Raw genomic sequence first — 15508 nt, forward strand, 5'->3', positions numbered from 1 at the left:
TTAAAATGCCAGGGAACCAGCAAGGAGGGCCAAATCCTACCAAGACAATGAAGGGAGGCTTCATAGAGGCAGTGATGGCAGAGCAGGGCACTGAAGGCTGCATAGGAGTTCACCCTGATGATACTACTTAAAATCAAGTATACTAAAATATGAATTACAAATCTTATAAGACTGTATAATGGTTAATGAGGCATAATGCTTATTGTTAGGGATAACTGCAGTTACCGTTCATGGAGCATTTACTATAGGCAAGGCCCAGGGATGTGCCCTGGCCATAAGCACAGATGATCTCATTTGATTCTCCCTATTACCTTCATCTTACAGAGGAAACAGTAGAGGCTAAAAGGAGTGACATCATACAGCTCGTGTGTGGCTAAGCCAGAATTTATACCCCAATTTGACTCCAGAGTCCTTGCTCTAAATCACACCACAGGTGGCCAGGCTGGGAAGGCGGAAGATCCCAGCTGATGTTCCAAAGGTCAGAGAAAGTTCAGGGTGTGTCGGGGACAGCAGGAAGACGCATGAGGCTGTAGGCTGGGAAGGTGATACAGAGAGGAAGCAGTGGGAGAGGAGGCCACTGAGGGAGATCAGGCCCTAACCCCTAGTTCCAGGTTTGGTGTTAGTTAGAGGGCAGTGGAGATCCACAGCACACTGTTCTCCCCCTTCAAGGAGGAGCGCTGGCCAAGCCCCCACTGGGTGGGTGCAGAGGGGCTGGAGGAGGTGGGCCAGGCCTCGGCCAGGCCTCGGCCAGACCTCAGCCATCCTGGTCCATCCCTATCCTCCTGTCCACAGCAGAACCGGAAGGCAGCCGCCCTAGTGCTTTCCCCGCTGGCTTTCTGCCTGCTCTTCTGGTTGGGCAGAGGCACCTGGGACTTCAGATGGACTCCTGCTGGGGCAGCCACATCCCATCCCCACCCCTGTCCCGCCAAAGGTCACCAAGTCCCAACCTGAGTTTTACCGTCTGTCCCACTGTACAGCTGGGGCCACTGGAAGGTGGAAGAACTTGCCCAAGATGACACAGCAACCCTCCCGACCCTGGACTCACTTGTCTCTCAGGGTCTTCCCCTTGGGGACAAGGGAATCCAAGGTCAGCAGGGAGACACAATCCATCTTTCCAGCCCTCCCTTCTGCTCTGGGGAGCCAAGAGAAAGGGCCTCTCCCGGCCCTCAGGGTTGTCACAAGCCAGCAGAGAGGCCTGAACACAACTAGGTAGGGCCTGGAGGGAAATAAATTCCTGGCAGAAGGAACAGCACAGGGGCTTCCCTGGTGGCGTGGTGGTTAAGAATCCACCTGCCAATGCAGGGGACACAGGTTCGAGCCCTGGTCCGGGAAGATCCCACATGCCGTGGAGCAACTAAGCCCGTGTGCCACAACTACTGAGCCTGCGCTCTAGAGCCCGCGAGCCAGAACTACTGAGCCTGCATGCCACAACTACTGAAGCCTGCGCGCCTAGAGCCCGTGCTCCGCAACAAGATAAGCCACTGCAATGAGAAGCCCGCGCACAGCAACGAAGAGTAGCTGCCACTCGCTGTAACTAGAGAACGCCAGCGCAGAGCAATGAAGACCCAACGCAGCCAAATAATTAATTTAAAAAAAAAAAAAAGAAGAAGAAGAAGCAACAGCACAGGCAAAGGCCTGGGCAGGTGACCCATGTCCCAGATGGGGGCGCAGACCCTTCTCCAGCCAGCGGGAAGCTCTGCTGAAAATAAAGACCAGCCCGGCCTAGAAGCTTCCTGGGCTCAGCACCCACAACCCCACACTCTTTGTCTGGTTGAGGAGAGCTTTCTGGGCAGACTGGCCGCCCCACCCCTGGTCTCGGCAGGGCCGGCTTTCCCGGCACGAGGACATCCTGTGGTCGGGGTGTGGGGAAGCCCTCCGTCAGCTCACGTGTGCTGAGCCCACAGGTCTGGGACAATGGAGCCGCTGGCAGGGAGCCAGGGCAGGGGGCAGGGCCGCGGAGGGCCGAATGGGAGGAGTCAGAGCCCTTGGCTCACCCGGAGAAGCTAGGGCTGAGCCTCACTCCCTCCTCTGCAAGATGGGTGATGCGCCCCTCCTCACAGGGCCGGCAGGAGGTCATCAAGGAGACAGGGATTGGGCAGCATCCCTAAGGCGCCACCCACCTCTCATGGTGCTGGTTGGAGGCCTTCTCCCGTGGGCCTGCCAAGGAGGCCAGCACCCAAAGCTTGAAACGACTCCCGCCGAGGGTTCTGCGCCCCTTCAGGCAGCCCCCGGACCACCTGCACTCCGAACCCACGGAGCTGCTGAGAAGGTGGCCTGGAGCAGAAGCGGGTGAGGTCTGCGCTGGGGGAGCCCTGAGCCCCCAGACTGTGGCCTTAGAGCACATGTCCATCCCCACCTCAGCCTGGGCTGAACCAGGTCTATTTTTACAAAGTCCGGATCTGGCCAACTTGTTATTTGGAGGAGACTCGCCATCCTCCACATCCTGTGGGCAGGGAGGGTGCTCGGGCAGGCGTGGGGTGGGTGGGGTCAGGCTCTGCCCGAGCACCCTCCCTGCCCACAGGATGGGGAGGATGGAGGCCCAGGCCGGCAGGCTGATGGGGAGGACCCAGTACAGCCGGCGCCATCGGTACCTGGAAGCCCACCAGACTCAGAGCCCCTACGGGAAGAATGGGAACTACTCCTCCTTCAGACTCTGCTCAGAATATAAATCCTAGGTTGGCCACTGAGGCCTCAGGAAGGGAGATTCTCGGGCCTCCCTTCTAACAGGAGGGTCCTGCGGGGAGAGCTACGGGGGCTGCCCAGCTCTGCCTTCAGAACCTGAGTCTCTGTCGAAGTGGGAGGATATTGCAAGGCTGGCCAAAGTGAGGAGGGAGCAAGGCCAGGAGACTTGGTCCCAAAGCAAAGGCGCTGTCTGGTTTCAGTCTGAGCTGGCTCTTCCTCTGTCCCCACTCTCCCCCTGCCCCCGCCCCCCAATCCTGACACTTCCTCGTGATGCCACGAACCCCAGCCCTGAGTTGGTCCCGAGGGGAAACAGCAGGGGCAGGCCCAGGCCGAACTCTCAGCCACCCCACGCCCCACCCCCCGACCCTGTCTCCTGGCCCAGCAGCTCCTGGTGCCCGCAAATAAGCAGGCACCCCAGCTGTCAGCCCTGGCCCTTTGATCTGGGCAAGCAGCAACACCTGGCTCTGACCTTATCAGGGAAGAGCCAGGTGCATGGGGCCGAGGCCATTAGGTGACTTGCCTGGTAGCCCATTGGGTCACATCCTGGTCTAGCCCACCTGGCTTCTTGGCTCAGTTGGCCAGAGAGGCAAGGACATTCTGGGGAGCCATTCCAGCTGTGCCCAGGGTAGGTGGGAGGGTGAGGGCCGCAGAGTAATGACTAGAGGGTCTCAGAGAGTGCTGGGAACTCTCACCATGGCCCAGAGGCACCCACCCCGAGAACACTCAGACACCTGGGATAAGCCTCACCAATCCAGCGGCCACCTGTGCCCCCATCCCAAGCCAAGAGGAAGTCCCAATGTCAGGCCTGCTACTCTCTCACCATGAGACCTTAAACAAGTCATTTCCCCTCTCTTGACCTCTGTCCTTCCATTTGGAAAGTGAAGCTGACCAAAGGGGGCTTGTAGGAGGAAGACTCAAACAAGATGACGCTGTGGATGATTTATCCCCCTCCGGCCAGGTCGCCAGGGATAAGAAGGACACAGCCTGGGACATAATTGAGGCAGCGCTAGGACCCTCGCAGCCCTCCCAACCCGCTCCCTGGGCGGCTACACTGGCCCTGACCTCCATCAGTGAGAGTTGAATGGAGGAGGCCAGAGCAGGAGGGGGATGAGGCTTGGGCTCGGTCCCCAGTGACTCAGGGGCCACGGAGCAGGGGGATGGGCAGCTAGGCTCCCTCCTGCCCTTCCCTCACCAGCTCGGCAGCCTGATCCCTCCCACACTCCCATCCGGCTTCAACTCTGTCTCTCCAGCTGGAAGTGCTGGTCACTGCATTGCACGGAGCCCAGGAGGCTGGAGGAACCTGTCCCAGGCCCCGGGTCAGGATGACTTGCTCTGACCTAGCCAGGGAGGCCAAGCAAGGGGGGCGGGGGGGGGCGGAGCCAGCAGAGGGGCTTGGGCTCACATCCCGGGTGGAGGTGATGTCTGCAGGGGCAGGGGCCTGGGCGCCCTTAGGAGGAACTGGACGGCACAGCCTTGCCCTATAGTCCCAGCTCGGTTAATTCTCATGTATTCGGGCTGAACCCTGGAGCTTTCATCTCCCCTCTCTGAGCCCCAGAGGCCCCATCTAGGAAATGAGGATGGGCACTGAGCCTAACTGAATGGCTGTGGCTCAAGGAGGCCGTGGAGGCCTGGCACAGTGCGTGGTGGAATGCCACCCAGACAGGTCAGGCAGGTTCCTGGACAGAGCCAGCCTCTCTGCCCCTCCCTCCCAGGAGAGCCCGGGAGGGGACGGGGCTCCCAGAGTGGAATGCAGACCATGCACCTTCGCAGCCACATCTAACTGGGCCTCACGGCCAGATGGACTCCAGGACCAAGGGGAAACAGCAAGGTCAGGGCCGAGTCAGAACCAGCCCTGGGATGAAATACTGGCTCTGAGTCTCCGCCCAGGCCTGAGGGTCCTGCAGAGGACACAGCCGGCAGGGCCGCAGCCAGTGGAGGGCCAAGAGCTCAGGTCCTACAGGGCTACACAGCAGGCAGGGCAGTCACAAGGTTGACATGGACCCTGGAGGGAGGGGCAGAGGCTGGAATAGCTGCTTACTCACCTGCCATGCTGCCCTGGCCCAGGGGGGCTCAGGCCCTGCCTCCCCACCAGTCCCAAGGCTGGACCCCAGGGGGTGAGGGGCTGAGAACCTCAAGCCCAGGTCTAGTCTGGGACCCAGGTTCTCAGGCTCCTGCCCTGGGCCTGCGAGAGGCTCTTGGGCTGACCAGCTGGAGTTTCCTGTTTGGGCATCTGAGAGGTGACTCCCAGGTTGCCTGCATTCCTGTATCTCACCCACAGGCCCTCAGGGCAGGTGTTATTTGCTTTGTTTCACAAGAATAGAAGCAGAGGCTCGGGGAAGTGGTGCCTTTTGTGAGAGGCAATGGTGGGATTTGGACACAAAACTCACGCCCTTTCCAGCAAGTCAGGACCAGGGAAGAGACAGGCAGGGAATCCCCACCAGGTATTAGAAAGCAGGAGGGGGGCCAGGGCGGGAGGGGGACCTCACCTGACTGCAGCAAGCCGGCGCCTCGGTCCTTGACCCCAAAGTGCTGCTGGATGTCCAGAAGGACACCTGGGAGGAGAAGATAGAGGGTGGTTACTGGCGACACCTGACGCCTGGGGGCCCCCACTCACACACCCCACCTAGGCGACCCTCAGCCCCAGCCCAGCCCTCTTTCCACCTTGCAGGGCCCAGCCTGGCCCCATCTAGAGAACCCCACCCTGCCGAGTTTAGCCAGGCCACCAGAAACCTTGGAGGCCAAGCTTCTACCCTGAGGTGCTCACACTGGGGACAGGACCACATCCCCTCACTCGGCCAGTGTGGGGTCCAAGGCGCAGACAGGCGAGGCTCCTCCATGGTTACTCGGCCCAGCGGGGCAGCCAAGCCTCCTACCAGCCTGGGCCTCTTGCTCATCTGCAGCTCAGCCCCAGACTAAGTGCTGGGACCCCAGACGTGGACCCTGCCGTCAGGGGAGACCACAAAGCCCACAGCCCAGAGCGTGGGTGGGCAGCCACTGAAAGCTGCAGGAGAAGCCCCCTGGCCGAGGAGAGGGCGGAGAGGGCTCACAGGCAACACACACACCCGCTCACCTGCACGTGTGCACAAACATGTGCTCCCCCAGCTGTCCTCAGGACAATAACCAGGACTCCCAATTTTCTGATGCAGGAGCCCAGAGGCAGAGGGAAGCAGACGGGGCTCCGGGCCTGCTTTCCTGAGGGAAGGGGAGCCCTTGAGGCCATGTCTGCCCTTCTCCCAACTCCCAGCCACCTCTGCGCTCGTTAGGGCTTTTTACATCAAAGGGGGGCGGCAACCAGAACAACTAGAAACGATCGACAGCTGTGGACAGACCCAGCCGTGGTTGTATAGAGGCCAGCAACTGCCCAGCCCCCTCTGACCCCGTGCAGCCCTCAACCAGGGCTCCCGGGTAAGCCCAACCCCCAGCCCCACAGCTCCCAGGGCCCCTGCCTCAGCTTATCTGAGGACAGCAGGAGGCTGGGCCACAGGCCAGAGTCCCCCTGACCACTGCACGTCTGCACTGAGAAGAAAGAGGGGAGAAAGGAGACAGGGCCTGTCTCAGGAGCTCCCCATGTAGGGGACAGAGGAAGGGACCAGGACCCTGCCTTCCGGGGACTCCCAGAACTATTCGACACGATGGTGATGATGATGTCAGCATTTAAAATGATGATGGTTCGTATTATTGAGCATTAAGTGCTTCATTAGTTTAACCCTCACACAACCCTATGAGGCTGGTACTATCATCTCACTGGATAGATGAGGAAACTGAGGCACAGAAGGGTAAGCCACATGTTCAAAGTCACACCACAGGGAAACGGGTGAAAGTAGAATCTCCAAACACAGTACGAGGGTCCCGTCCAGTGGCTGGGGCAGAAGCCACTGTCCCCCCACCCAAGACCCAGGCATGGGATGCTGAGGGATTTCCTGTTCTAGCAGCCTGACAGCCAAGAGCAGCTGGTCTCCTCCTTGTTAATACCCAGAATGGATTCACCACAATTACCCATAATGAAGAGGCTGTGTGAGACCCAGCTAATGACTTAATAACCAGGGCGGGCTGGGACTTTACCTTGAAGGCAGAAACCAGGGGCCGGTCCTGGGCCTGCGGATGGCAGGTCCACCAAGTGGGATCTCCAAGATGCCCCGACCAGGCCTCAGAGGCCCTGAGTTCGATCAGGCTCTGTGGGTGGCATGGCTGGGTCCAACCTTGGGGAGCCACCCACGCTCACCTCCCGGCCTCACAGCCCACTCCCAGTCCTGAGCCAGGGCCTCTGTAGCCTCCTGATCCGATCACATCCCTCTCCTGCAGAATCACCGTCACCTGTGGTGGCTCCCCTGCCTTCAGCAGGCCGTGGGGCTGCAGGTTCACCCCCGCCAACCCCACCCTCCAGACTCACTTCTCAGGACACCACCCCGCACCCCATACCCTAGCCACCCCAAACTACTCATGGGCCCCTGACTACACACGCTCCCTCTTCTTACCCTGGTGCAATTTTGTTGGCTGAGCTAATTCTCGCCATACCTTCAAGACTAGTTTAGATGCCTCCTCTTCTGGGAAGTCTTCCCTAATTTCTCCCCCTCCCACCACCCTCCATAAGCTAGTTGCCCCCACTCTCCCCTGTCCATCCTTGTTTTAACACTTGTCACACTAGGATTAGTTTGATCTACAGAGATGACACAGAGGGACACGGATATGAGCTCCTTGGATCCACTGTGGCCGGCAGCAAAGAGCCACTAGCTACTGGTTCCTGCTAAGTTCCAGGTACTATGTGAAGCTCTACAGAGGGTATTTCCATCCCTGCTACCCAGGCTTATCTATGACTATCATCCCCATTTTACATATGAGGAAACGGAGGCTCCAAGAAATGAAATAACTTGTCATACAGCACATGAGATGTCAGGGGTGAGATTTGAAACCGGGTCTATTATCAAAATCCAAAGCTTGTTTTTCTACCACACAGCCTCTGCGTGGTTCACTCTTGCCCCCCAGCCCGGGGTCCGGCACACAGTGACTGTTTGTGCCGTGGCTGCATAGGTGGATGGGCGGGGGCCTGCCTCACCCCCCACTAGATCATGAGGCCCCTGAGAGCTGGGACCATGGCAAGTCATCTCCGGAACCCAGGACAGAGACCATCACAATTTAGGCATTGAGTAGACGGAAGGATGGATAGTCAGGAGATGGTAGGAGGGTAAAACTCCCCCTGGGCCCTGCACTATGGGTCCCCACCCACGGCCCAGAGGAGGGCGTGGATCTGCAGCAACCGCAGGCCCACTTTCTGGGAGGGAGACCATATCAAAGTGGTCATCATAAAGGCGGCATGTGTCCACAGCAAATCAAAACACTCTTACTTCCTCCCCAAGGCACATCCTAGCCATGTGACTGGACGCACTCCCCCACCCATGACTTTAAGGTCCAGGTTTGCCTCTGCCTCCAGGAAGCCTTCCTTCTTTTTTTTTTTTAGATTTTTTTTTTTTTTTGATGTGGACCATTTTCAAAGTCTTCATTGAACTTGCTACAACACTGCCTCTGTTCCATACTTTGGGTCCTTGGCCCTGCAGCATGTGGGATCCCAGCTCCCTGACCAGGCATCCAACTCAAACCTCCTGCATTGGAAGGCTAAGTCCCAACCACTGGACCGCCAGGAAAGTCCCAGGAAGCCTTCCTTGACTTCCTCTACTGAACAGAGTTCCTTGTAAGGGGGAGGAATATTTCATCATACCCAGATGGGCATCCAGGGTCCCTGGGAACTCCTGAGCAGTCTAGACCCCAAGGCGCGGGCAGCTTTGGATGTTCCCACCCCTGTACCCCCTGGCAGCCCAGTCTTGGGTCCGAGGCCTGAGTTCCAGGCAGAAGGCCAGAGAAACCCTTCCAGGGAACAGGGCCTCGTACAGGCCGTAAGACCCTAGGTCAGGCCCTGCCTGAGCCTTTCTCGGTTGTTTTCCCTCTTCAAGGCCTGCCAAGGGCCATGGCTGCAGGAGAGTGAGATCCCACTGGCCACTGGCACAGGGAGCGTGTGTCACAGCAGCCCGGACCGTTGTCTCAGATTTTCCTCTGGGCTCCAGGCAGGCTTGGACCCACACCCCGCCTCCCTTCCTCACCACAGCCTTATTTTTAGTCTCTTTCCTGGAGGCTGAGGTTTAGCGGGTCAAAGGACGGGCCTCACGCCCAGGAGCAGAGCCTCCTCCAGCTCAGACCACGCCCACTCCATCAGCCCCAACAGCCCGGGGCGGGCAAGGCAGGGCTCCCACCACACCCGCAGCGCCCCCCTGTCCCACGGCCACAGCTCCCGATCCAGGCCTCTCCAGGCAGTCACCCCAAATCCACAGTCACATCGTCCTCTGCCCACAGGGTCCTCCTCCCTGAGCCAAGAAAACATTCTGGAAAAGCAGGAGCACCTGAATTTTCTTACCCATTGACCCTAATTACACCCCTCTCAAGCCTCCAAGGGGCTCTCCTCTTGTCCAAGGCCAACTGCCCCTCCTGCCTCCCGGGAAGCTGGCCCGGGTCAGCCGCTGCTTGAGCTGTGCTGTCAGCATCTCCCTCACTCCTGTCTCCTGCACATCGGCGCACAAACGTGCTCGCCCCTCTCTCACCCTGGTGGTAAAAACAGTCCGGCCTCATCCCCCTGCCAGCCGCTCTTTCTCTCTCCCCGCTTCACAGCTGAAGGTCTTTCTTTTTTTTTTTTTTTTTTAGTTCCCTGACCAGGGATTGAACCCAGGCCATGTCAGTGAAAGCACCAAGTCCTAACCACTGGACCGCCTGGGAATTCCCACAGCTGAAGTTCTTAAAAGAGTTCTCACCCCTCCCCAACTCGATGTCCTCATCTCCAATCCCCCCCCTGAAGCCAACTGCCTTCTGGTGGCTCAACCCCACAGGCTCTATCATCTCTCAGCATCCCAGCCACCTGGACCCCGATTCCACGGCTCCATCACCTACCTGGTCCACTCCCCAGAGCAGACACCTGGGAGTGGACCATGACACCCCCCTTGTCTCCCATGAATGAGCCCCAATGATTCTCTCTCTCCTTCTCCAACTGCCTCCTCCCTGGACTCCCTGCCTCCAGCCTCTACTAGCCCATCCAGCATCCCTCCTGCAACCTGATCACACAAGCGCTTATCAACTTCCTGTTAAGTCCTGGGCTGGGGTTTCAGAGACCACAAGACAATCTCCGGACTCAGGGAGCTAAGGCCGTGGCACAGTGGTTGTCAACTCTGGCTAGGGCCCAGAGTCACCCATGAGGTCTTCAAAATCCATTGGCCCAGGTCCCTGGTTCAGTAATACTGCTGCTAACAACAACAATAATATGGGTGTTAACGTGTACTGAGTGCTTACTACATGCCAGACACTGTTCTGAGAGTGTAACCAAATTAGGTCATTGAGGGTGGCTGCCCAGTAGAGCTTAGTGGCTCCCTATTGCCACCCAAATTAAGCCCAGACTTCTTCTAGCATTTGAGGCCTCCGTGCTCCAGGTCTGCACAATCACCCTGTCTAGAAGCTAGAGCCAGGAGTCTATTAACTCGCTGCCCAGGTGATTGGAAACCACTGGCCTGGCTGGTCTGAAGCCCCTGTGACTCACATATCATGGCCCAGAGGCCTCCAAGCCTTGACTACAGCCATGCCCTCTTCCTGGACTGTTCATCTCCACCTGCTAAGATCCACCTCATCCAGGGCCCAAATCCAAGGTCATGTCTATCAGGGTGCCCCCCCAACTCCCTCCTTTGGGGCTCTTGTTGAGGAGGTGCCTGTAACTTTGAAGGTACCCCCAGAGCTGGATGGAACCTGGCCCGACTCACCCATCTGGTTGGTCACAGATACAGTGATCCCCCATCACTGCTGGTCCTTCAGTAGCCCCTAGAGGAGCCAGGTCCAGAACCCACCCTGCTGACATCACAGAGTCCTCAAAAAGGCCAAGGTGTAAGAAGAAACCCACACTGACCTCAGGACCCCCCAGTTCAGAGCAGCCTCAGATGCAAGGTTGGGACATGATCCTGAGGTCTCTTTCTGCCCTGTCATCCAGGGCAGGCCACCTGGTGCCCACGTTCGCTCCCCAAACACAGTCATCATCACCCCATGTTTACCCTACCTCTCTCAGAGCAGCAGGCAGCATAGATGAATTTCCAAGAGCATGGGCTGCAGAGCCAGACCATCGGGGTTCAAATCCTGGCTTCTCCACTTTCCCTGCTTTGTGACCTTAGGCAAGTTACTTAAACTCTCTGTGCCAGTTTCCTCTTCTGTAACAAGGATTAATTTTAAGATCTGCTTTACATGGTTGTTGTGAGGTTTAAATGGGTTGACCCATGTAAAATGCTTAGAATGGTGCCTGGCACATAGTAGGTAGTCAATAAATGTTACAAACGTTATCATAGATCATCAAGCTCATCGTGCGGCAAGAGCCCCGGCTGTGACCAGTTCCCAGATGGGAATTCCCACTTCAGCGTTCTTTTCTCCAAAATGGGGGCAGATGGCTGGAAAGACAGAGCCTAGGGATCTGAAGGGATAGGTGATGCCTGCCATTGGCTGGTCCTTCTTGGAGCGACCCTGGTTCCCCTGTGGAGGCCTCAGGGCTGGCTCACTCTGGAAGTCTCACCCCTGCTCCAATGCAGGGCCGCAACTCCCACCCCGGTAATTATAGGGGCCTGAGGGCCTGGCTCTGCTGACCTGGCTCTGAATGGCTAAGGCTGGGAAACCACGGCCTGGCCCCCGCCAGCACCCACCAGCTCCTTCCCGAGCCTAATGGGGATGGGCCGAGGCAGCTCCTCAGCCGGAGACCAGGGCTGTGAAGCACACTCACTTATACCTGCCCCAGAGCTTCCACAGGGCAAGACCCTCCCCCCATCCCCCAGGGACAAACTGAGTGACCTACAGGAGCGTCTGGCCCCTGTCCTGAGCCTCAGGTTGCCCATCTGAGAGTGACCTAGGATCCCTATACATCCCTGCTGGGTCCATTCTAAATCTTAATCGTGTTTGCTCTACAGGTGCTCACCCGCCTACCCCCATGCCTGCCTGCAGATCTGGGTCATCTGTCAGGACAGCCTAGTGGTCATCTCTGCAGGGGCCGTGAGGATGGGACCCCTGGCCACAGCCCCAGAGAGGCCTCACCCCTCCCCTCGAAGACTTAAACTCCAGACTTGTCCCCGTAAAGAGCACCCACAGCACCCTTCCCTACCCAGAGCCCTGCCCACAGACCCCACCAGCCGAGGCAAGCAGAACCACCCCCAGAGCTCAGAGAGCCCTCCCTCCCCATCCCCCACCCCCATTCCCACCAAGCCTCTCTGCCCAGAGTGGGCGGGGACAGGCAGCCGGGCCTCTGGCCTGTGGTTCTGGTCTATCATTTGGGGCCAGCTTTCCTGGAACCAGACTCGGCCTTAGCAATTTGGGGGCTTTGCAGGGCCACTCCTTTCCCATCTCAGCCTCCCCGGCCCTGTTCAAGGACTCCCAAGACCAACAGGGGCTGGGGACAAGGTGGCCACACCCTTATCATGACCCGTGGAGGGTGTGGCCTGTGTGGCCACAGACCTGGGATAAGTCCAGGGTATGGGGGGAGAGAGGGTGGGGAGAGATAAGAGACCTCAGAACGGCACGGCTCAAGCCCACGAGCCCTCAGCCGCCTCCCTGTGTGCTGCTCCAGCGGCCCAGGCCACCAGCGACCCCCACTCCCGCTTCTCAGCTGGAAAACTGAGATTCAGAAGGCAAAGGAAACAGAGCCCGGCAGGAGCTAGGCCGAGCAGACCCCTAAGCGCCCCGACCTGGCCTGTGCTCCCCACCTCACCCCAAAAAGCACCAGAAAAGAGGTTGCAGCCAGCCCCCTCTCAACATCCACGCCAACCGCCCTCACCCGGGTGCTAGAAACAGTGTGTGGCCAAGTAACACCCTCCCTCCCCAGGCACAGCTCTTTACAGTTTACAAAGCATAATGGTGCTCCTTGCTGCCTGGGACCCCGTTTGCAAGTCCATGCTGGGCAGTGAAGGGACCAGGAAGACCCCACGGAGCTACCAGGCTGTGAGGGTAGACCCCAGCAAGGTCTCTATGGAGGCAGAGAACTGAGGGCAAGGCAGGAGGCTGGGACCCCACCCCTAGCCTCCAAGCTCTGGCTGGTGCATCAGTCCTGCTTCTTTCTTGCTCGTAATATAAATGCTTCTGCCCTCCGCCATATCTTACCTAGGGCTCCTTTCACCAACCACTCCCAACTACCAAGAGAGGGCCAGGCCCAGAGCAGACCAGCGTTCTGTGTGACCTGGGACCAGCCCTTGGCCTCCAGTGCCCTACCTGCAGAAGAGGCCAGACGAAGCCACCACAGTGCCCTCCTGCATGTACAGGAGCCATTCTGCCCAGCATGGGGCCAGGAAGCCCCATTGTCAGGGCTGCGGACTGGGCAGACAGGGACCACACTGATCTCTGCCCCCCCTTCCTTCTCAGAGACATGAGGCCTCCAGCTCATTGTGTCCTACTCAGGACAAAAGGGCAGCACCGGCCTTTTGTCCCCTACAGGCGGGCCTGGTCCTTGTCCAGGGTCGTTCAAACCTACCAATGCCCCTTCAGCCCAGAAGGATGGGCTTTGGGGACAGGCAGGGCTGGGTCAACTCAATTCTGCCACTCAGTCGGCCAACAAGAGCCAAGCCTGTGCCAGCCCCCCACATATACTGGGGACACAGAGATGACCAGGCTCAGCCCACGTGAGGCTGAAGGGAGACAGCCACCCTATATGGGGGTAGGTGCCGTGATGGAGGTGGACAGAGTGAGGGGGATGTGGGGAAGACTTCCTGGAAGGAGGGCAGAGACACCACTGAGACCCGGCAGCAAAAACTAAGGTTGGCCACTGCAGCATCTAGGGAACAGTCCTGGATCGTCCTGGAAAAGGGAGGTACAGGCAGAGCCAAGCTCCAGAAGACAAGAGTCCCTGAGACCAAGTCATGTGCCCCATACTACCCTTGGGAGCAAGACCTTGACCACAGAAAAACAGGAACAAAATCATCTATTGTGGATTCACAGCTCAGAGAGGGTCAGGATCTGCCTCAGGTCACACAGCAATTCTGATAAAGCCAGGAGTAGGAAGCTCAGCCCAGGAGACTGTCAGGGCCCAACCAGGAGCCCAGCCCCAGGGGCCTGGGGATCAAGACAGTGTCCTCTTTGCCTCCTTTGCTCTCATCCCCCTTCTACCCTCAGGATTTCAGGCCCCCACACCCAGGCAGAAACAAAGCCACTTCCTGTCTGGGGAAGGGACGCGGAACTCCACCTCTCTGAGCAGCCTCACTCTCAGACCGGGCTGTACCCTGCAGCCTGCAGCCTTCCGGCCCCATTCACAAAGGGAAAACTAAGGCACAGGCTGGGCCAGTCACTGGCCCCGAGTCCCAAATCAAGGCCGTGAGTTTCAAAGCACTTCTCTGACAGGTCAACGGCGCAGCAGAAATGCTGTTAGAACCAGCCAGAAAGTGGCCAAAGAGGAAAAGGAGCAAGGAAATGGGCTGCCGGTGGTTAGTCACTGGGGCACAGGCATTCCAGGCCAGCCCAGCGGTGCACCTGGACGCTGACCCACCAGACAGGCATTCTGGAATGTGGCCCTGGGACACCCCGCCCTACAGACCTTGCGTAGTGCTGACTTGGTGGCGGCGAGGGCAGGGCCACTCAAGGGGACAAAGCCACCTGAGAGGGCAGGGCGGGAGTGGTGTTGATATCCTTATCCACGAAGATAGACACGGAGCCTGGGGACTGACCTGGCTTCTACACACTCAGGTGACTCTGTAAAAGGCCCTGAGCCTCTGTTTCCCCAGCTGTCAGCTCTGGACAGCCTCAGCCAAGCAGACAGAAAAAGAGCTAAAAGCCGGTGCCTGGCAGCCCCTCCTGCGCAGAGCCCAGGTGTTTGGGGAAGCCCCTCAGTCCCTGCCAGGCCTGTGTTCCAGGCTGGTTCCCTGTACTCCCCTCTCCTTCTGGGTTTGTGTTAGTGATTGGTTGCCATGGATACCGGTCTCAGCTTCTTTGGCAGAAAAGGACTCCCCCAGGGCAGGGCTCTGCCTCTCCTCACCAGCCCCTGCTCCGCCCAATTTCAAGTGCCTGGTCTGCCAGGGGGCTGGATCAAAGGGCAAGAAACTATGTCTCACGAAGAGAACAGGTGTCCCGGAGAAGTTGAGGGAGGATCTCAGCTTTCAAATAGTTATTCACCAAACGTGAGCTCCCTCTTGCTGGGCCTGGTTCCAGGAGCAGAATGCTGGCACCTACACCCTCAGCTCTGCTTCCACTTTACAGATGCAAGAATGGGAGCCCAGGAGCACAGGCAGCTCCGGCACCAGGATGTAGAGCTGGTAAGAGGAGACTCAGGACCCTCGCCTGAGAGGCTCCTTCCTTCTCCTGACCTGGCAGCCAGGAGTGGGCTCCGAATGGAGAGCGGGTGGCTGCCAGGCTCACAGGGGCTTGGGGGAGGGTGCAGGAGCCACGTGCCCTAGGGGAGCTCAAACTGCTGCTGTTAAACTGAGCTGAAACCCATCTGCCCAGAGGGCTTCTGCCCTGGCCAGCAGTCTCCGAGTTTCCAGGTCAGAAGCAGGGGGTATGCTCTGTCCTCCCCCTGAGAGAAGACCACACTGGAGCGTTCTGGTCCTGCTCCATCCCGCCATGTGACCTTGGATAAGTTCCAGCGTTCTCCCGGTGTCAGTGTCCTCATCCCCCCAAGGAGGATGGGGCAAGGGTTTAGAGGCAGTTTCCCGGCTACCTCACTTTCATCCAACTGAAACAATGCTCAGTAAGAAAAGCAAGAGCAGGAACCTGGCCCTTCTCACCTGCTTCTGAGGCCTGCTGCCCTCAGGGGGGCTCTGAGGGAGAGGGGGAGGGGAGGAGGAGGGGG

The 15508-nt window shown here is 58.5% G+C and overlaps 2 protein-coding genes across 3 annotated transcripts in view; both read right to left on the reverse strand.

Annotated features, from left to right (window-relative positions):
- The window catches only part of SPNS2 (sphingolipid transporter 2), a 35156-nt gene that overhangs the window by 15420 nt on the left and 4228 nt on the right, over positions 1–15508 (reverse strand). The window contains exon 2 of the mRNA XM_029212875.1: positions 5169–5234. Within this exon, the coding sequence (XP_029068708.1) occupies positions 5169–5234 (66 nt within the window). The remainder of the gene's footprint in view (positions 1–5168; positions 5235–15508) is intronic.
- The window catches only part of SPNS3 (sphingolipid transporter 3 (putative)), a 76300-nt gene that overhangs the window by 2969 nt on the left and 57823 nt on the right, over positions 1–15508 (reverse strand). For both annotated transcript variants that reach the window (XM_029212879.1, XM_029212878.1), the window contains one exon: positions 5169–5234. The gene's annotated coding sequence lies outside the window, so the exon portion shown is untranslated. The remainder of the gene's footprint in view (positions 1–5168; positions 5235–15508) is intronic.

Source organism: Monodon monoceros, unplaced genomic scaffold (assembly GCF_005190385.1).
Source record: "Monodon monoceros isolate NGI ecotype Baffin Bay Population unplaced genomic scaffold, NGI_Narwhal_1 Super_Scaffold_9, whole genome shotgun sequence".
Lineage (NCBI taxonomy): Eukaryota > Metazoa > Chordata > Mammalia > Artiodactyla > Monodontidae > Monodon > Monodon monoceros.